Below are 22,546 nucleotides of genomic sequence, written 5' to 3' on the forward strand. Positions count from 1 at the left end.
CTAGCTTCTCAATTTCAAATTTGCTTTTCCTGCTTTACTCTTCTCGTAAAGGATACATTTCAACAAGCAACTAACTTATTTGGTTCTGCCTCTGACATTTGCTGGGCCCAGGGCAGGAGCACATTTTCCCCCAAGTACTATATAAGTAAATATTTCAAAGTTATATATCAAGTGAACAAATTGTTCAGTGTGTCCTATCCCCCTACCCTTCAATAAATTTCATAAAAGCTTGATAAGTTGGATTTGAATTGAGAATTCTCAACTCTTTGTGTGACAGGGCCAGGCCAACTGGCTGTGGCTGCCCCTCTGCACGTACCTACCTCCTCTCAGGCCCTCACTGTAAAAGCAAGTGGACCCCCCACCCAGTACAATATCCATCAACCTGTCTTGAAAGCAGCTACTTCTTGGACACTCTTTGGAGGAGGATGGGGGCACACACCAACAGTGTCCTGGGTCCCCTAAGGAGGAAAGACCTAAGGACAAGGCCTATTAAGACTGAGGAAACAGGCTAGAGGACCTTTGGATAGAGAATTCTGGGGTCTTAGTGCCCAGAATATGGTAGAGGGACACACTGGACAGGGCAGGGAATTCCAGGGTCCAAGTACCTGGAAGGGGGAATAGGGCATAGGTTCCAGATTCTTCTTGGCCTTGGAGACCTATCACCCCATGGGGAGGGGCAAAACCAAAAGAAGGCCATTGTTGAACACCCTAAAGTGGGGGGCAGTGTCCAGGGAAACAGTTCCACTGGCCCTGGGCTAAGTGTGGTACTGGACTCAGATGTGGTAAACATCTTCCAAGTGAGCTCTTCCAGGATGGCTGGAGGATTAACAGAGGTTGACTTTCTGCAGTATGGCTATTTGTTTAGGGTAAGTGGTTCCCTCATAGGCAAGTCCATTAGTGTTATTTCTTTGATTAACTCATATCTATGCTCTGAGCTTCCTGCACCCGCCCCACCCCCCATCAAAAAAAAATAAACTCTCAGGGTAATACTAAAGCTTCCATCAGACTTCAGGACTTTCTAAGGACAGTTATAGACGATAATGCAAGCTAACTTTATTACTTACTTACTATGAACCAGGCAAGGAGCCAAACTTTACCTCATTTAATCCTTACAATACCACCATGAGAAAGATACAATTATTAGTAGTACTTCTACTTTACTGATGAATAAATTGAGGCACAGACACCTTAAATGATTTGCTCAAGTCATTCAACTAGGAGTGGGTATGCCATCTTTTGAGCACAAGTCTGTCTAATTTCAGAGTCTAAGTTTTTAACTGCTGAGGTATCCTTCACCTCAAATGCATGTTTTTCTTACTAAGTACTCAGACTACCTTCACATTCAGACAATAAAAATATCAGTAAGCATTATTCCCTATCCCATCTCTACCTTGAAATTTAGCATTAAAAATAATTGATCTTAAAAAAATCTTAAAAGAGTTTGGTCCAGCAGAGAATTTTTGGTTGGAGGCAGCTTAAATTTGTTTTCCGAGTCTGGTGTGTTGAGTCATCTTCTCACAGAGAACGTATCTGAATGGTAGCATTTCAGGGTACTTTGAAGTATAGTAAATTAAATTTCAGGGTGGAAAAAGGTAATACATTTGAAACGCCATATCAACTTGCCAGTAATCTACTTCCTGAGTGCTAAATACATTTGAATTAATTTTTCCAGGCCACCACCCAAACAAATTAATTTATTTATTATTTATTTTTTGTCTTGTTCCAAAAGGGACTTAAAATGGTAGGCTCATGAATTTATTTCAACAGTTTTGTTTTGTTTGTTTTTGGCAGTTTTCTTTCCTTTTTCTGTCTACCTGATAGCTTTGTTCATTGTTTTCCTTGTTTCTCTTGGTTTTATTGGTCTCTTTTTTTTGAATTGTGAGAAAATGACCACTATATCTGGATGACAATGAAGAATGAACATTTGGCTGGAGGAGTCAGTTATGCTGACCTTAGTTTAATTCCCAAGAGGCAAATTTTGGCTAAAGTGAGGTCAACTAAGGAGAGTGTTAAAGTTAGGTGCGGCTTTCTCCCAGTTAAAGCCTAAGGAGGGCTCTGCGCTTCCTCTGTCCCCACCCATGGAAGCAGAGGTCCAGGCAGAAGAAGCCCTGCCCCCAGGACAGGCAAAAAGGGCAGGCAGAATGTTGGCAGAGGGCTCTGAGAAGGAATGAAGTTGCTTGGAGAGTTAGGCTCAAGATAGTATTTTTGGAGTCAGTTGGGAGATGGAAACAGAGGGAATGGGTGAAGCAAAAAACTGCCCTGGGCCTTGCTGGTGACTCTTGGCTTCCCACCAAGAAGCCCTCTTGGCTTAAAAAACATCTTTGAAAATATTCCATTAGGCACAAAGCCTGACATTCCACTAATTACTGATGTTTTTGATTAATAAGCATCCTCCGTGGTTAAGGGAACTGACTCTGGAGTCGAAATCCTGGCTTCATCACCTATTAGCTGTGTGGTCTTGGGAAAAATAATTCCTCTGTCTGGATCTCAGTTTCTTTGTCAATAAAACAAAGATGATAATAATAATAATAATAAAAAGATGATAATGAGTTTCCCTAGTGATGGACTTGCAGGATGAAATGGGTAAATGCACAGAAAGCACTCACAACAGTGTCTGTCACAAAGCAAGCCCTTAGTAAACTCCCAGCTGTTTACACCTCTGGACGAATCAGTCTAAGCAGAGTTCCTATTTCTGACATGCAGTAAAAGGAGGGTGTCATGACAATGGAGGTGTTTGAGACACCATGAGAAGAAGATGGTCAAACTGGACTTTGAGGAGCCAAAGAACAATGTAAAGATTCTATGGGTTGTGAAGAGGTGGTGGAAGGAATCTCCAAAAGTATTTTTTACCTACTTTAAAATTTTATAGAGTAGAATAGGCAAATTCACAGAGTCATAAAGTAGAATAGAGGTTACCAGGGACTGAGGGAAGGAGAGGACTAGGAATTATTGTTTAATAGTTACAGAGTTTCTGTTTGGGATACTGGTGATGGTTGTACAACATTATAAATGTACTTAATTCAACTGAATTGTGCACTTAAAAATGATTAAAATGGTGTAATTATGTTATGTATATTTTACCATAATGCAATATCTACCCAGTATTGATCTTCTTCCTGCCCCACAGAGAGTGATATGTTTGTCTCTTCTAATCAGGAAAATGAGACATAGAGAAGGACATTCCATACTCTATCTAACCATAGGTCTTTCCAAGGATTACTAAGAGTGGCAGCATGGAGAAAAAGGGTGGGGCTGCAGCCAGAGATGAAGCCTAAGGGCCTATGTTCTCCCAGATCTGGAAGAGGTGACCACAGACCAAAGTACAGGCCTGTCTCCCTGAGCCCAAGACTTATTGCTGTGAGGCACTGCTGATCTCCAATTCAGCACCCCTTGCTTATTGCCCTTGTCCCATGATGAAATTTCCTGACTGGGGGAGGCGTTTCAGCACAAAGTCATCTCATATACAACTTGGGGCAATATTTGGGCCACATTCTTTTGATAAGACCTCAAAATTCTAACCATTAAATTTCTAACATTCTCTCTACAGCTCTCTTTTTTGTAGTCTCATTTTGACATCCTCTAGTCCAGTAGTTCTCAAAGTCTGGATCCTGGAGCAGCAGAATCAGCAGCACTTAGGAACTTGTTAGAATGGAACTTCAAGGGCTGTACTCCAGACTTGTTGAATTAGAAACTCTGGAGGTGAGACTCAGCACTGTTTTAACAAGTCCTCCAGGTGATTCAATGAACACTAAAGTTTGAGAACAGCTCTCTTCCCTTCACAGCTTGCCAATTAATGGAAGACCTCTGCCGAGAAACTAAGATTTAATCCTCTCTATAACGTGGACTTAGCAGCACTGCTAATTTCCACATGCCCATTAATTCACTGTCGGATGGGGAGTGTTGGTGAACTATATAGGAAGGGACTGACAGAAGAATCTCCATAAAGGTATCTTGATTAATGAATCTTTTATATTGATGCTACAAATTAGAATTATCTGTATGTTAGTTGATTGAAAAATAGGAGAGTCAGTTTCTCAACTTTTAAGATCTACTCTCTTAGCAACTTTCAAATATACAATAGAGTATTATTAACTATAGTCACCATGCTGTGCAAAAGAGTCAAAATCTCGGGGATGGAGAATGGATACTAAGAAGAGCTAAGGTATTTTCAGAGGACACGAGTGTGAGGGGTGACAAGGACTGTATTTCTCTCTAAACCTATGAGGCCAAAATAGCAGGGAAGATGACAAGAGGGAGTTAATAACCAAGGAATAGTCATTTTGTTTGTTTGTTTTGGTGCATATGTTATACATGTTACCATTTTCAGCCAGGTCCTGCTTCATATGTAACAAGATATCACAAGTTTTTAAAAAATATATTTTCTGGTACCCTGTGGCCCTTTGTCCATATAGTCAGCCACGACTTCATTCATTGACTCAAGTTATGTATGGCACACGATAACCTGAGGGGGGAAAATCCATGTTCTTGGATTTGAGTTTTAAAATCTAGGTCACATGGAAGGAGGAAAAGCCAGGCAAAGATACCAGAAGAGTATGTGATGAGTCCGAGCAAAGTTTCCATTCCTACAGTTATCTAAAGATTTCCTACGTTAGTCAAGAGGAGTCAGAAAGGAAGACAGAAGAAATCTTGAGAAGAGACACTGACTCCTGCCTGACATTCTCCAACCAAAACAAACCCTGAGTGGGGAGACAGCACACCCCAATAAATTTCCAGGATCCTGGAGCAGAAGCAAGCTGGATGCCCCACCCCACACTCAATCCCCTCTCCTGGATAGAACCTGGAGGACAGCAAGATCCCAGTGCAGAACTGGTTGATGTGTGTCTAGAAAGACAGCCTGAAAGATAATGGTGACTCAGACTAGACTGACATAGACAGAGATGAGAGAAAAGAGATGGAGAGTAGACAAAGGCAAAATATATTTTGAAGGTAGGCTTGCTGATGGAATATAGTAAAGAATGAGGAAATAGCCTTTTATCCAATGAGAAAAAACTTAAGTCTCTCAGTACCTGATATTTGCCCAAGAGCTACTTATGTTGTTTAGCTGTATCATGGGATCAATATGTTTTTGTGAGCTACTTTGGAAACTTAATCAACCTATTACCTCTTTTTATGGGGAAGTAAATTGTGAATTTTAAGTAGCTAACTTAGAAATCAAACATTTATGTTAGGACTCATTATTAGGATAAGGTGACTCCTGGGAAGGATTAGAGATTAAGAACATGAGCTTGGGAGCAAGGCAGACCTATGTGGCTGTAAGGATGCTCTCAATAGCAAGTGACATCAACCTAACCCAAAGTGGCTTAAACAATAGGGAAATTTATTATTTTCCCTAATAAGAACAGTAAAGGTAGGTTGACTCCAATAGGGCGTTCTTTAAATCAACAGATCAACAATACCATCAAGGACTTTGTTTCTTCCCTCTTTCTACACTGCCAACTTTAGTGTTAGGGTTAGCTCTATGCTTGTTAGCAAGGGTTAGCAAGATGGTTGTATTGGTTTCAAGCATCATACCCAGATATGATACTCCGAGACACAGGAATTCTTTCTATGGAGAAGGAATCTTTTGCTGACACTCCCACCAGTCTTATTGGCCAGAATTGCATCACATGTCCATGTCTAAACTCACTGGTTACGGAACTGGGGGATAATTACTGGTTTAAATCAATTAGGATTCACCCATCCTGAGCCAGGGGATGGAGGTGGTCCCCCTTGAATCACTTGACTTTTCAGAGAAAAGGGAATAATTGGGGGAAAAAAAGGGATGGGGGTTCTATTGGCAAGGAAGAAGAGAACAATGGATGTTGGGTATGCTCCATTTAAGTTTAAACTTGTCTCTGATACTTATAATTATATGATCATAAGCAAGTAAATTACTTTCTTTGTGCCTCAAAGTTCTTAATTTGATGGTGGAAATGATATAATTATTTAATTCATAGGATTTTTGAGAATTATAGGCAATAGTATATAAATTGCATAATATGTTGCCTTGGGTTAAATTAATTGTCAATCTTAATTATTATTCATATCATCATTAGAAAAGAATAATATTTAAAATTATATCTTTTTCAAATCCAGGAAATATTCATTTATATTCTATTCACTCAAAATGTCGCAACAGTAAGATCTTATATAATATGTGGGGTTTTTTTGTTGGTCATCTCTCAAAAGATCTGATCAGATTTTTTTTTCCCCTTTTCACTAGTGAGGCTGTTTTTGAAAGCTTGTGGAAAATAAGACACCACAGATGGACAGAAAATATGAAAATCAACCAAAATGTATTGCAACTTTTTCTGAGCCTGATTTTCACACTCCTTCTACAGGGTGAGAACACAGCCTACAAACACAACACTCCAAACAGCCACCCCTCCCTACAACTCACACCATAAAAATGGAATTCATAAAAATCCTAATTTGCTTTTTAATGATTCACTGAGCTCCAGCAACTTCTTAGCATATACCCTTCAAATTGATTTCCTCAGGGACTCTTCCAAATGGAAACTCCAAAAACTACAGGAGCCCATATTTATAAATGCTCCCCACTAAGCAAATGATAAGCAGCCCTCTCCTGTCACCATTCTACTGGCCAGCATAGTCTAGGCATGAGCAAGTCTTTAAGAGAGACTTTGGGACTGTGCATAAAGCCACAGAATTTCAGAGCAGAAAGGGACTGGAAGCTTCATCTCCGTGTAAAAAAACTAATGACCAGAGAAAACAAAAATCTCTTGCCCATAGAGTTATCATTAGTAGGAGCAAAGCCAGGCCAGGAATTGCTCAACATCCCACACAGACCCTGGTCCAGGTCTGTCTGCATGCAGTACTAACATGAACATTTTAGTTTTCACTCGAGAGAGGAAACAGTTGTTGTTTAGGAAAGCACTCTCTTCCAGTCTCAATTCTCAGGCATGCAATTTAAAATGACCGCCTGCCGGCCTCATGTGATACTTACGACTGAACTTGCATACACACTTCTCCTGGACATGACTGTTTGAGGGGTAAGCCTATTACCTAACTAGAGCCAATAAAACAGAAACGTTGTGTTTGTTGGAGCCTCTGGGAAAGACACTCTTTCTCATTCCTGCTGAATTTGAAGGTGTGAGGATGAGGACGTAAAGCTTTAAAATACTGACACTGTCTTGTCTTGCTTCCACTCAAAATGACAGAAGGAGGCCATTCCAGAGCAAGCAAAACAGAGAGGTTGATCCTTTGACATCATTTTTGCCCTGAATCACCTATGCTTGTAGTCAACACTTGCCATCAATGTTTTGGCAGTGAAAGTTTAATCTGGTTTGGTTGGGCTTCCTATCACTTAACAATTGAAATATTCACAAAAGGTGTTCATTAGTCCAACTCTTTTCTTTTTGCCTTCTTCCCCGCTCCACTCTAAATGTCCAAGGAGTACACATGAGTCATTGCCATCATGATGTGCACGTTGTGGTGATTATCCATAAAGGGTTTATTCTCCATGTCCCATTGATCCTTGAGTTTTACAGCCCATGGTCTATATTTTAGCCATAGTTATTGTAGCACTCTTACCCATGCTGAGCAACTGAGTTTAAAATAAATGCTAACTAACCTTTCTGATTTTTACAGTGCTACTGAAGTTTTGCCTATTTGAAAACACTTGACTATGCACTAATTAGCTCCATCTTCGTCTATATTTTCCAACTGTGCTTGGCTATTTGTCTCTTTTCCTAGATAAACTTCCAAGGATAACTTCTTGACCTAATCTTTCTATAAATATTGTTTCTGTTTAGTCCTAGTCTCTTTTTTAACTCTTCATCTCCAGGCTACAGATACAAGTCTTCTATTCTAAAAATAGTGTGAAAAAAAACCCACCAAGTATATGTCCCCATTGATAGATTGTTCTATCTCTGCTTTTTCATACACTAGAATATTCTTGAAAAATGGTCTGCACTAATTTCTTCCAGAGCCATTCCACATTAATTCTTCATACTACCAAAATCTGGCCGGTAGCTTTTTCATTTTACTGAAACTCCACTTCAGGCGCACCAGAAAACTCCTAACTGTATTCGACGGTTATCCCTGTGGCATTTGATTTATTCTTTTTTAGTAACCCTGCTGTCCACTGGCTTTTACTACTCCATATTCTGCAGATGTGCCTCCTGCTTCTATATCTATTCTTCCTAAGTCTCTTCTTTAGTAGTTCCATGCCTAACTTTAACGCAGTGTTCCCTACGTCTCCCCTTAACTATCTTCTTACTCCACACCTCTATTTGGCATTTTTGTGCTCTCCCTTGACTTAAGTTAATAGGGTAACATGATGACTTATATTGAGATGGAACTCCAAGAGTTTTTGAAAGCTTAATGGTTGGAAGTGAAAAAAGTGACACTTGAAAAGTCAAAAAATAATTTGTTTTATTCTACAGAGGCTTTATTTTACCTTCAGAGACAGATTGCTCTTTTGTTTTATGAAAAATCTTTTGAATAGGTCTTTAATTTACACACAAACAAAATGAAGCCCCTACTCTAGCATATAGAAGATTGAGACAATGTGACTGCAAGAGACTAAACATCTCTAACAGTAATGTACATGGTTGTCTTCATTGTGAGCACACCTGCATCACTGCAGATTCTGTGTCCTTTAAAAAGAAGTCTAATTTTTTCTAAATATGGATTTAGACTGCACAGTCTTTGAGCATAAGTGTTGATCCTAGAGAGGAATACACAACTTGACATGAATTTTGATAGCCCCCTTCCTTTCTCTTGGCCTTGGAGCCTGAACTCAGGATAGGAAGATATGTTGAAAGGCACTTCCAGAGGGGATGTTAAGCTGGCTTCTGCAATAGACCCTAGAGGATGCAGAGAAATGCCTGGTAGGGGACCTCTATAGAAGGAGTTGAATTGCGGGTTTTGAGAACATCCATCAGTAAGATCTTACAGCAAGAGCTAATTCTAGCTTCAATTTGGGCAACTGGAAGAAGGAATTGAGCTCATGTTTGGGAGCAGTACCAGCCTGTGGATTGCTGGATTTGAGGGGAAAATAGGTGACCTGCAAAGGAACAGTTCAGCAGTTTGAAGCCAGAGAGCTGGAGAAAGAGGAAAGTGACATCCAGGGCAGATTGGTAAAATAAGTAAACATTCACTGGGCATTCTAAAAAACTTTAGGATGGGGAACATATTGAAACAACAAAGGAGCTCTGATTATTGATATCAAAATAAAGCATCAAAAAAATTTCTGAGAATCCTGGTTTATAATCTCCAAATTCACATCTCTAACTGGCACCATATTTCCGAGTTCCAGTACCAGACATTTTTTACCTTAAACCCTTTTGTTAGAAGCCATGTCTTTAAGAATGGGCATGAGGAGCTTTGCCAGGGAACAAACCTCATCAACGTTCAGCAATACCTGCAAGTCCAATCACATCTGATTTGGAATCTTGACTCTGTACAATTCTTACCCATGTTACTCCCTCTGGTTATGATTTGCTGCTGCTACTTAGTGTCTCCTCTTATAATTTGTCAGTGTGTCTCACTCTAACTCTGAACCTCCCTGTTTCTTGTTTGCATTATTGGTCCTTGCACCTAAGTTTATCTTCCCAGCTCTTGATGCATTTCTAGCCACCAGCTATCTGATGACAAGTATGCCTAGTATTTGCCTGAGGTACTCAATAAATATTTATTTCTTGAGTGAATATTCCTTAGTAAACCCCTGTACTCAATAATTTCAAGGGACTTAGCCTTCAAGGTACCCTGAATGTCACTCAGTTTCTATCAGACTAACTTCTTAAAGTATTGATTGACATTCGTTCTTGCTCAAAGTAATCTCTCAAAATTAAGGCTTAGTTAGACATCGAAGTCAATTGAGGATGTTTTTATCAAGATGTGTATCATGTTAAGGTTCCTTTTCATCAGTTTGCACGTTGTTTTCATTCCTGGTAACTTGAACCCACCTATCTTCATTTTTTCAGGATCAAAAACTTCTCTTTTAGCAAAGAAGATATACAGATGGCCAACAGGCAAATCAAAAGATGTTCAACATCACTAATCTTCAGAGAAATGCAAATCAAAACTACAGTGAGATGTCACTTTACACTAGTTAGAATGGCTATAATCGGCAAGACAAAAAACAACAAATGTTGGAGAAGATGTGGAAAAACAGAAACCCTCATACACTGCTGGTGGGAATGCAAACTGGTGCAGCCATTGTGGAAAACAGTATGGAGATTTCTCAAAAAATTAAAAATAGAGATGCCATGCAACCCAGCTATCCCACCCTGGGGTATTTATCCAAAGAACTTGAAATCAACAATTGAAAGAGACTTATGCACCCCTATGGTCATTGTAGCATTATTCACAATAGCCAAGATGTGGAAGCAACCTAAGTGCCCATCAACTGGTGAATGGATAAAGATGTGTGGTGTATATATACAATGGAATACTGCTCAGCGATAAAAGAAGACAAAATCTTCCCATTTGCAACAACATGGATGGACCTTGAGTATATTATGTAAAGCAAAACAAACCAAAGAATGTCAAACACCAAACAATTTCATTCATATGTGGAAGATAAAGAAACACGTGGACAAAGAGAACAGATTAGTGGTTACCAGAGAGGAGAGGGGTTTGGGGGTGGGCACAATGGGTGAAATGGAACATTTATATGGTGACTGAAAAATAATAATGTACAACTGAAACTTCACAATGTTATAAACTATTTTGACCTCAATAAAAAACCCCTGCTCTTAAGAAATTATTTGATATTTTCATTAGGAGGTATAAATTATATATCTTAATATATTATGTACCCCAAAGTATCTGCATTTTATTAGTACAACAAAAAATAATGGTTATTTTCAACTGTTATTTTAACTTTACTCTGTCAGATATTGTGCTACATTCAATCTTCAGATCAACTCTGTGAAGTCAGCATTGTCATTATTCTTATTTTGCAGATGATAAAGCTAGGAAACATAGAAGTTAAGTAACTTGCTTAAACAGAGTATTGAATGGAGGATCCAGGCTTTGAACAATCCATTCTTTCTGAATGCAGAGTCTGTGCTCTAACTATGATAATTATAAGACTTGGATTGGTTCACATGAAGAAAATTAAGTTATAAATTGGGTTGTTAGGCAGTAATAGTAAGGATAATATTCATCTTTGGAAGTATACTTCCCAGTCAGCTGCCTACCCTCATGAATAACAATTCATGAGGCCAAGGATGCTACTTAGCCTGGCAGTCTCCCAATCCAAATAAGGACAATCAAACAGATTTTTTTTTTTTAGGCCACATGTTTCTGGATTACAACTATGCCGCTTTGAAAAACAATAGCCTCTAGGGACACATCTGAAAGCAGGACTCATGAAATATTAGCATTTGGATTTGAAAATGTCTTGTCAAAAAACCAACAGTCATATTCATCAGGGAATTGTGCTAAGTCCCTCAAAGAAGGTCAGAATTCAAATTCTATCAGAAACTCTGTTTTTATTTTTCTCACTTAAAGCATCTTTCAAGAGGGACTTTTAACATTTGTTTTCTTAACTGAAACCCTGAAGTCACTAAGGCTTAGTAGGAAAAGGAGTGTGTGTGTGTGTGTGCACGCGCGTGCGTGTATTGTATGGGTTTTAAACTAATTCATAATTTGTTTTATCCTCCTTTATTACCTGTTGACCTTCTTTTGCAGTGCAACCCAAACTTCAAAAAAAAAAAAAAAGCCTCCCTGGAATACTCACTGAAACATTTTTTTTAGAAAGAAAATTTTCCATTAAAAAACATCTCAGAAGTCAGCAGGTTTTATATTTAAAGTTTAAAAGCAAATAAATGCTTCTTCATCTCTCCTCATTCTACATCATCTCTGTTTTACTAATATTCCTAAGGCAAACGCAATTTTAATAATTGTGCACACATCTCAGCAAAAACATCTTCAGTTTCCTGCTGTATGTCTTACTAAGTCTATAGGAAATTAAATTACATCAAGTAGTGTTGCTGTAAAATTCTTGAGCTGATATTTTAATCATAAAGTCACAGACTTAGAAGATACATATGAGGTAATCTTAGGTCTAACCAGTGACACAATGGTAAATTTTTAACCACAGACTCTTCCGGAAAAAAAACAAATCTTGATTTGTAGCATTTGCCAATTTCCATGGTGTAAATATTCCCACTGTAGCCAATTTCAAGCTACCAATGTGACATCACTGAAGGCAGAGTTGGGAACATACACACCCACAATCTACACACCACTGGGTCTGACAACACTGACGGCACGTGAGCTTCATCAAAATTTCCAGTAAGTCTCTGAAACCTCCTTTTGGTCAGATGTTACCGAAAAGATGCAGTTGAGAATGTGCTTAATAGTCCAAGCCCTAGAGCCAGCCTGCCAAGACCCTAACTTCACTCTTTCAGTTACTCTCTGTGTTATTTAGGGTAAGCTATGTAGCTTTTCTGTGACTCTATTTCCTCATGTGTAAAAGAGTAATTATAAAGTTTCTATCTCACAGGATTGTTGTGATGATTAAATGAAATAGTGCATTAAAATGCTTAAAAGAGTTCTTGGCACATAGCAGGCTATAATAATAGGCTATTAGTAATAAATGTTAGGTATTGTTTTACCAGAATTTATAATTCCAACTGTAAGAATGTTTTATACATTGTCATCTAAGTCTTTCAGAGGCCATTAAAAACCATCCTGCTTGATAGCAGTACTTGAGAGGAGCCAGTTGTAGAGGAAAGAACACCAAATAAGAAATCACACCTTAGTTTCTAGTCCCAGTTTCTCCAGTGCCTAGGTCTGTGACCTTTGGCAAACCATTTTGCTTCTAAGCACTTTAGTTCTCTCAGTAGCAAAGGGCAGAAAGCAGTGATCGCTCTGCCAACTGCAAAGGATTGTAGTAAGACTAATACGAGATAGGAAACTAAGACCCCTTGAAGGATGGTACAAATGTGGGGTATTATTATTAATCTGATTTAAAAATCAAGATGCCATGGAGGCATTAAAATAAAATAGTAAAAGGTTTTGTGTCATTTGAGTAGAAATTGAGATGATGTGGGATTAAGAGCTGGGACTAATTTTGTAAAGAGCAAAAAAAAAATTCTACCATGAAGCAGTTAAGCATTTTTTCTTCCCATGAAAGAGCAATTTTCAAATGAAAGGGAACTATACTTTGAAATGTATCATATGTTTAAATGAGTTAGTTATCATGGGGAATTAAGTTAACAAAATATCTATGGAATCATAATTTTCTGGGAAAGGAAATACAACAGAAAAATTAATAAATACAGCATGTAATAACCTATCAAATGAAAGATGAGACACTTGGGCAAAACAAATAGTTAGTACTATGCAATTCTAAGATGAGTAATGTAAATTTCCAAATAACTTTTAAAGGTAAAATTCTTTAGTTTCAGAAATAAATATAAAAAATAAAATGTCAAGGACAAACTGAAGAAATCTTAAACATATTAATTCAGTCAATTTATGGGCAGTAAGGTGCACATACAAAAATGAAGGAGCAAGGAAATTATAGAAGCAACTCAGATTTTTTTTGATTTGCACTGTGAGTCTCTGTTCACTTAGAAGAATCATACACATTTATATGCAATCTGTGAAAGTTAACCAAGAAAACAGTGCTGCATAGAGTTTATAGTCTAAAAGTACAAGTTTGATTTTTTTTCTTAATTTGTGACTCTAAACCATGCCTTAACAGAGGAGTTCCAATCTGGGGACAAAGAAAAATTGATCTGTGCAACAAAGCCCTTACCTAACCCTTTCTGTCAGTTATTAGTGAAAATTCTCATTGCCTGATATTAAGAAGTTCAGTACATGATATAGGAATATCTCCAGGTTTCCTTATTTAGGAGGGAAAAAAGCAAAATGAAAGACTGTATATAGCATGCTACTTTCCATGAAAGAAGGAGAGAAAAATATGAAATAAAAATTTGTAATTAATCATTGGAAATATGCATAAGAAATTTAGGAGTTGAGAGTTTGAGTAGATAGGAACAAGGATAAATGCAACACTTTTACGAGGCACCTTTTTACATTATCTTGATGTTTTAATCACGTGAATTTATTACTTGTTAAACTATATTTTTTTTGTTTTTTGTAAATATGTTTTTTTTAAGATTTTTATTTTTTTCTTTTTTCTCCGCAAAACCCCCCAGTACATAGTTGTATATTTTAGTTGTGGGTCCTTCTAGTTGTGGCATGTGGGACGCTGCCTCAGTGTGGTTAGATGAGCAGTGCCATGTCCAAGCCCAGGATTCGAACCAACGAAACACTGGGCCGCCTGCAGCGGAGCGGGCGAACTTAACCACTCCACCACGGGCCAGCCCCTAAAGTATATTTGTGTGTGTGTGTGTGTGTGTGTGTGTGTGTGTGTGTGTATGTTTAAGCCCAGTACACATCGATATACAAAACCTTCAATTTCACATCTGGTTAACATTTCTCCCGTCCCCAAGCTCAGGCCTGACCCAGGCATGGACACCTGCAAAAGGGAGGGGGCATCATGGACCTCCTCACTCTCCACGTTCCATCTCCTGTCCCACTCACTCTGCTGTTTCTCATTGTTCAGCAATGTGGTGGTGGTGGTGGTGGGGAATTATAAGGGCCAAAAGGTCTTACAAGACAGCTGTATTTGTTGTCATCCTGTGTGACAAATGCCCAAATTCTAGTTTGGTTTTTTTTTTTTTGCCTTGGGGAGCTTTTGTGAGTTCTTCAGAAGCAACTTGCTACTCTAAGAGGGTACCTTGAACATTATATGTTCTCTGACATTTGGGCTGGATTTTTATGATTCCTTCCCTGGCTTGTCTAGCGACAATCACCCCCATGCAGCGTCTTTTTCACCTTCTGAAGTTAGTATCTTTTGGTCAATCCCTTCAAAAGACCCCTACTCCACCTGCCTCATGACTTTGAAAAAACTCAGTGCCTTTTCTAAGCTAAACTCTGGAAGCACATATCTCTCCCTCCGCAGGGTCCCCCTTATCTGTGAATTCAAGGTAGTTCTAATCAGTCTACCACTTTCTTTTTTGAGATGAGAGTCAGGAACCAGTCTTAGTACTCTCCGAACTCCAAGAAACACTAGTCAAATCTCCCAAGAACTGTCATATCATACACCCCAGAGTCTTCTGTTAGCACTATGGTCCCCAGGAGTGTCCCCTGCCCCCCCCATGACTTGAAGTTGGGGGTAAGTACCCCCTCAGACAGCAAAGAGAAAATGCAAAGTTCTCCCGTTAGGCCGGGGTTTCTTAACCTCCATACTATTAACACTTGTGGCTGGATAATTCTTTGTTCTGGGGGATTTTCCTGTGCCTTGTAAGATGTTTAGTAGCATCCCTTGCTTCTGCGCATCACATAACAGTAGCACATCCCCATCAACCAAACCAAAACTGTCTTCGGATATTGCCAAATGACCCCTGGGAGAGAAATCACCTGGTGGAGAGCCACAGCCCTAGGCTAACAACCGTCTGCAAATAAATCTCCATTTCCTGATCTCTTTACCACTCTGCTAATTATGAGACTAGGTGATGATCAAATGCACATTTGGAACTGCTCCTTAACAAGCCCTGCACAGAGGATCTGATAGATACATCTCATGAGAACGGGCATGTGACACCATCTTCTCAGAAGGAACTCTGAAATTTTGAGATAACAGGAAAATCTTTACATCAGTAAAAGCTTACATCTGCCTCTGACATTTAAAAATCTGGGCCTAAGCACAGTGAGGGTAGAGAGAGAGGAGAGTTTACTTTATTCACTTTATGACTTTATTGTTTGACTATGTTTTGTTATTCAAGCATTTGGATTAAAATGATTATTTTTTAGAAAGGATCATAGTACAATTACATAACTACATGAAGAAGAACCTTTTAAATTTTAATAAGGTTTTGATTTTTGTTTCATGACTAAGATTTGCTAAATTCAAGTTTGAGATGAAGGAGAGTCAAGAAAGAGGAACAAAGGGGAGAGAGACAAAGATAAAAGGGAGAGGCGGTTAAAGCTTACCTTGTTTCATCGATATAAACTGCTTCCAACACAGATGCTGCATATTCAATATTCTTCTTTAAGTCTACGATGTTAACATCACCTTTTTCCAGCTGCTTCACTAGGCATCTTAGTCTATTTCAAAAAAGTACCCAAAAAGAGAGAGAAATAAAAAGAATTTTATTGTAACTATATGGAAAATAGTACAATGTTAAATACACAAATTGAGTAAAACTTTTAACATATCTTTCTGGGTTGGTCATCAAATAGAAATATTTTCAGGGATTTTTTTGTATAATTAAGATCAATCTACGGGCCAGCCAGGTGGCACAGTGGTTAAGTTCACACATTTTGCTTTGGTGGTTTGGAGTTCGCCAGTTCAGATCCCAGGAGCAGACGTTCGCACTGCTTGTCAAGCCATGCTGTGGCAGGCGTCCCACATATAAAGTAGAGGAAGACGGGCACGGATGTTTGCTCAGGGCCCGTCTTCGTTATTAAGAAAAAAAAAAGGTGGATTGGCAGCAGATGTTAGCTCAAGGCTAATCTTCCTCAAAAAAAAAAAAGATCAATCTTCATCACTTAAGCAACAGTTAGAAATTATGTTCATCTCTCAATAATAACAAGGCTGTAGAGTGCTAGTTTAGATACTATATTTCAAAGATAGTCTTTCTGAAAATTCAAAACAATATACGCATTTTCATGAAAGTATATTCCTAACACTAAAATTTACCCCAGAGCTGTTGTGCTTCTTCAGAGTTGGCGCTGAGAGACTGTTTAAAGGGTGCTCTTTTGACGCTACTGTAGCAATTGTTTGTTGTGTATAGCAATAAGAACAAAAGTGAAAAGCAAAAATTCCAAGACAATACAATCAAGATGAGAAAAAATATATGTCTGTGTGCTTAGTGTTTTTACTGCAATGGTTTTTCACCTGAGTCAAATCTGTAAAACATTTCCTCTTGTTTTTGCCCATGAGATGATGTGTGCTAACTTCCCAAGTAACTAGAAAGCATAGGGTCAGTTAAGCCACATCTGGATTACTGACTCACAGAAACTGTCAGATAATTAATGTTACTGTTTTAAGCCACTGAATTTTGAGATAATTTTTTAAGTAGCAATAGATATCTCATGTAGTGAGATAATACAAATTACTTCAACAAATATCTAACACTTAGAAATGTCTATGCATTAGTAAGAAACCAAGTGTTTCTAAAGATACTGCCCCATACTGGGCAGAGAAGGAACACATATTCCTCACTCTCTACATGTTGTAGATAAACAATGTGAGGACAATTATCCACTTTCCTAAGTCAGCAGATAGAATTTAATTCCATTCCTGAGCAGAAGCATTTCAGAGAAATACTTTTAGGCACTATCTTAGAGATATTGTAGCAGATTTTCTGAAAATTTACTTTGAATGATTTCCAATACCAAGACTTAGGATATAGAGACAAGCTAAAAATTTCAGCAAGGGTATCTGACATTCCTCCATCCATAAGAAACACTGTGTTTCTCCATGGAAAAAAAGCCACATCTGACTAAACCTTATTATTCAGGAAGCTACAAATGATTATTTATTTATTTTTTAAAGATTGGCACCTGAGCTAACATCTGTTGCCAATCTTCCTTTTTTCTTCTTCTTCGTCTTTTCCCCAAACCCCCCAGTATATAGTTTATATTCTAGTTGTGAGTGCCTCTGGTTGTGCTATATGTGATACCACCTCGGCATGGCCTGATGATCAGTGCCATGTCCATGACCAGGATCTGAACCAGCTAAACCCTGGACCACCAAAGTGGAGTATGCAAACTTAACCACTAGGCCATGGGGCCGGCCTCCACAATTATTTTTTATACCATATACTTTTGTAAAATGAAATATAAGCAGACAACAGTATTGCAAAGTAAATTCTATGTAAGAATAAATAGGTCTTATTAGTATAGAAGCAACAAAGCAAAACAAAACAAAAATAACAACTTAAACAGGTTACTTAGACAGGAAATTAAGCCTCGATTTGAGGCTTGCCTAAAACACCAAATGTGATGAAAATGGAGCAACATATAGAGTGTTTTGAGATTTTTGTAATGTTTATGACCCAAGCACATTATACTTAGTCAAATAGCTTTTTATATCTGAAGGTAAGAGTTTCACTGCTCTGCATTGACTTAAAAATATACCGCTCATGTATCCGTCTTGTGAAAATTACTTAATCATACTTGGTTGTATGATCCAGTTTTGAAAACACTAAGAACTTCAGATGGTTGCCTCCCTTCTCTCTGAATAACTGAGCTCTACTTTTATTTGACTTAGCAATTTTCTTCGCTAAAAACCTACATTTCCCAGGCTCTCTTGAAGCTGGGTATGGTCATGTGACTGCATTCTGGCCAATGAGATATAAACGGAGGTTGTCAAGTAAGACTTTCAGAACAATTATTTTGATGAGGGCTAACTCAGTTGGAAGGAGCTCTCTTTTATCCCTTGCCTATTCCTTCCTGCCTGGAATGCAGTAGGACTGTCTGAAGGTCCAGCAGCCATCTAGGATCATGAGGTAACCTGGCAGAAGGAAGTCAACCACTAAGAATGGCAGAGAAGGAAGATGGCAGTGGCCTGGATCCTATGCTGTCAATCTACCTGAAAGAAATCACCCACCGCTGAACTTATCTCATATAAAACAACAAAAAATGTTGTGTTTAAGCCACTATTATTTTGAGATTTCTTTTATACGTCGCTCAACCCAATCCTAACTGATTAATCAAATGAATAAGAAATGAATCAAAATAAAGAACTCAGGGGAGAGGATGCCCCTGAGAAACTCTCCACAGGTGCACTTCCTAACTCATGGCAGCCTGCAGTTCTTCCCAGGGGAATCATTCCACCAGCAGATCACACCTGGTGAAACCTGTGACATCAAGAGCCTCCAATGCTTGGACAATGACTCTGCCCTTTCACAGAGACATCTCAATGTGATTTACAAACAACAAATATTATGAAGTATAATATCTTAATAGGAGTATAAAACTATAATCTGACACAAGAAATTGCTCTGAAAAAAAATACTCCAAAAAGATTGTACCACCCAATTAGAAAACCTACTTAGATATGGTTATAACTCTGTAAAATCATAACCACTCATACACACACACACACACAAACACACACACACACACACACATCTAAACTCAGTACATCAACCCAAAAAGACTGGAAGGAAACATACATTTTTGGGTGACTAGGACTTCTCTCTCCTTTATCTTCTTTGCCTATACACAGTAAATTTCCTTTAGTGAGTACAAATTTCTATTAAAGAAAACCTTTGTATTATAAAAAGATTATTCATAATTAAAACATCAGGTTAATGGAATAATTTATATAATTATTATTTCAATTGTGAAGTCATCTTTGTAATCAATTTAGGCACATAATAATCCCCAACAACCTTATGTATGCTATTATTTCATTTTCTTTTATAGATAATACAAAGTCAAACATCTTCATCATTTCAACTTATCATACGTTCTAAACTAGAATGTTCCACAGTATTAAGGCTTTACTGCATATATCTGTACACATTTTTAATTTCTTAAGGAAGATAGGTATGGACTTTACCTAATTCCTAAGCCATCCTATGGACAAATTCTCATAACTGAAGAAGAAATCACAAAGTCCTGTGCATAAAATAAACAAGTTCCCTTAATTTAATAAAGACTCTTTAGTAATGAATCGGTTTCTTTCATCAGAGTAGGCAAGCTGAGTAAAAAACATTGCTCTTAACAGCAGGCGTAGGTATGTTGTTCTGGTTCCCAAAGCTTAGGCTAAGTACATGTACGTGATGTTCTAACCTGAGCAGTTTCTAGCTCAACAATCTGTGGATGGAGACTCCACTGGCTGCTCCGCTTGGTAGCAAAACTAGTGAATAGCTGTTCTATCAAACAGCATAAAAACAGATTTCTAAGCAGAGAAGATTGCCAAAAAAGTGTTAGAAACCCAACTCAGTTAAGTAAATAATTATTTAGCATTTATTACTACACTTGGAGCTGTATAAAATAGTATATATATGGATATATATAAGAATATATATGAGTGTACATATAAGGATACATATACACACATACATATATACATATATAATTCATGAGCACCTGTGTGTGCACCACAATACCCGTCTTCAAGATATTTGCAGTCTCTGGCGATGGCATGACATGTGCAAAGAATGTGGTCAAATGTTGAAATGCATATATTTCTCATTAGTTCTTTTTACACACACCCTAATTTCCAAGCAAACTAATTTAGTCACTTGTTCCTCAAACAATTTCACATCATCCTAGATTCAAGTTCTTCTCTTTTACTGAAATTCCTTTCTCCCACATGTCTACCATCTTTAAACGTCTGAATCAGGGTTAGTTACCAGGCATATCTGCCTAGTGTAGGCACATCTATATCATAAATCCTTTGAAGATTCCCATCCATTGTGATCTCTCCCTACTTAGCAACTAAACCACACTTCATTTATCCCTCACTAACAACATTGAAATTTCTCTGGCTTCCATCATAATTTCAATCTTTTGTACATGATGTTTTCCCAATTGGTTTTCCATCCTGTAAAAAATTATGAGGCACACAAAGAAGCAGAAAATTTGACCTATAATGAGGATAAAAATCAGTCAGTAGATATTGACCCAAATATGACAAAGACGATAGAATTCGTAGGCAAAGATGTTAAAACAGTTCTTATTAAGCAAAAAATAATATAAACATATGCCAATAAAATCAACAACTGAGATAAAATGAACAATTTCCTTAAAAGACATAAGCTACCAAATCTCAAAAAGAAATAGATAAACTGAATTTGGAGTTAAAAACTTTCACACAAAGAAAACCTCAGGCCCAGATAACTTCAATGATCAACTCTAACAAATATTTAAGGAAGTAATAACACCTATTCCCTACAACTTTTCCAGAAGAATAATCTCGATTTATTCTAGGAGTCCAAAATTACCCTTATAACAAAACCAGATTAAAACATTACGAAAAGCAGCAGCAGCAACCTATAAATGAATATGCCTCATGAACATAGATGTAAAAATTCTTAACATTTTAGGAAATCAAATCCACCAATATATAAAGGATAGTATGTGATATAAGAGATTTATCCTAGGAATACAAAATTGTTATAAGATTGAAAAATTAATCAATGTAATTCACTATATTAAGAGACTGAGGAAGAAAAGCTATATGATCATCTCAATAAACACTCAAAAAGCATTTGAAAAATTCTACATCAATTGCTGATTGACATGCTGATTCTAAAATTCATGTAAAAATGCAAAGGACCTAGAATAGTCAAAACAAATTTAACAAAAAGAACAAAGTTGGAGGATTTACACTACCTGACTTCAAGACTTATTTTAAAGCTACAGTAATTAGCCTAGTATAAACAGGAATAATACCATATATTACTCTCACCAAGATAGGCCAATAGATGAATGGAACAGAATTTAGACTGTAGAAAGAAACCCACAAATACATAGTCAATTGATTTTGAAAAAAGGTGCAAAGATAATTTAGTTGAGAGAGGATAGCCTTTACAACAAATACTGCTGGATCAATAGGAATATCTACGTGTAAAAGAAATTTTGATCCATACATGAATCATAGATTTAAATGTATATCCTAAAACAATAAACCTTCTAGAAGAAAATATAGGAGAAAATCTTTGTGATCTTGGTTCAGCCAAAGATGTCTTAGATACAATACCTAAAGCACTATCCAGGAAAAGAAAGAAGTTGAACTTCATCAATATTAAGAACTTCTGTTCTTTGAAAACCCTATTTAAAGAATGAAAAGAGAAGCCACACACTGGGACAAAATATTTACAAATCATATATCTAATAAGGGATTTGTAGTCAAAACAAGTAAAGAACTTGTAAAACTCAGTAATAATAAGGCAAACATCCCAATACAAAATCTGCAAATGATTTGAACAGACTTTTCACCAAAAAAATTATATTCATGGCAAACATGAAAAGATTTTTGAAATCACTAGTCATCAGGAAAACTTCAAATTAAAACAATAATGAGATACAATCAAACATCTACTAGAATGGCTAAAATTAAAATAACTGATCACACCAAATATTAGAAAGGATGTGAAGCAACGGGAGCTGCCCTACACTGCTGGTGGAAATGCAAACAGGTACCATCACTTTGGAAAACAGCTTCTCAAAAAGTGACACATGTACCTACTCTATGACTCAGCCATTCTATTCTTTGATGGAAAGAAAAGGAAAGACTTGTAGCTGAATGCTCGTAGCAGCTTTCTTTGTAATAGCCCAAACTGGCAACAACCAGAATATTCCTCCACAGGTAAATAGAAAGATAAACTGGAACATATCCATCTCAAGAAGTTCTACTCAGCAATAAAAGGAATGAACTGTTGATACACACAGTGACATGAGTGAGTCTCCAATAATTATGCTGAGTGAAGTAAGGGTGCGTATCGTAGGATTCCATTTTAGGTAACATTTTAGAAAATGCAAACTATCCTTATCCTTATAGTGACAGGAAGTGGATCAGCAGCTGCCTGGGAAT

General features: G+C 37.5%; 1 protein-coding gene across 13 annotated transcripts in view; it reads right to left on the minus strand.

The window, feature by feature from the left end:
- The window catches only part of PDE1A (phosphodiesterase 1A), a 341,793-nt gene that overhangs the window by 85,473 nt on the left and 233,774 nt on the right, over positions 1–22,546 (minus strand). For all 13 annotated transcript variants that reach the window (XM_070580369.1, XM_070580372.1, XM_070580373.1 and 10 more), the window contains one exon: positions 15,985–16,098. In XM_070580369.1, coding sequence (XP_070436470.1) covers positions 15,985–16,098 — 114 coding nt within the window. The remainder of the gene's footprint in view (positions 1–15,984; positions 16,099–22,546) is intronic.

Source organism: Equus przewalskii, chromosome 17 (genome assembly GCF_037783145.1).
Source record: "Equus przewalskii isolate Varuska chromosome 17, EquPr2, whole genome shotgun sequence".
Lineage (NCBI taxonomy): Eukaryota > Metazoa > Chordata > Mammalia > Perissodactyla > Equidae > Equus > Equus przewalskii.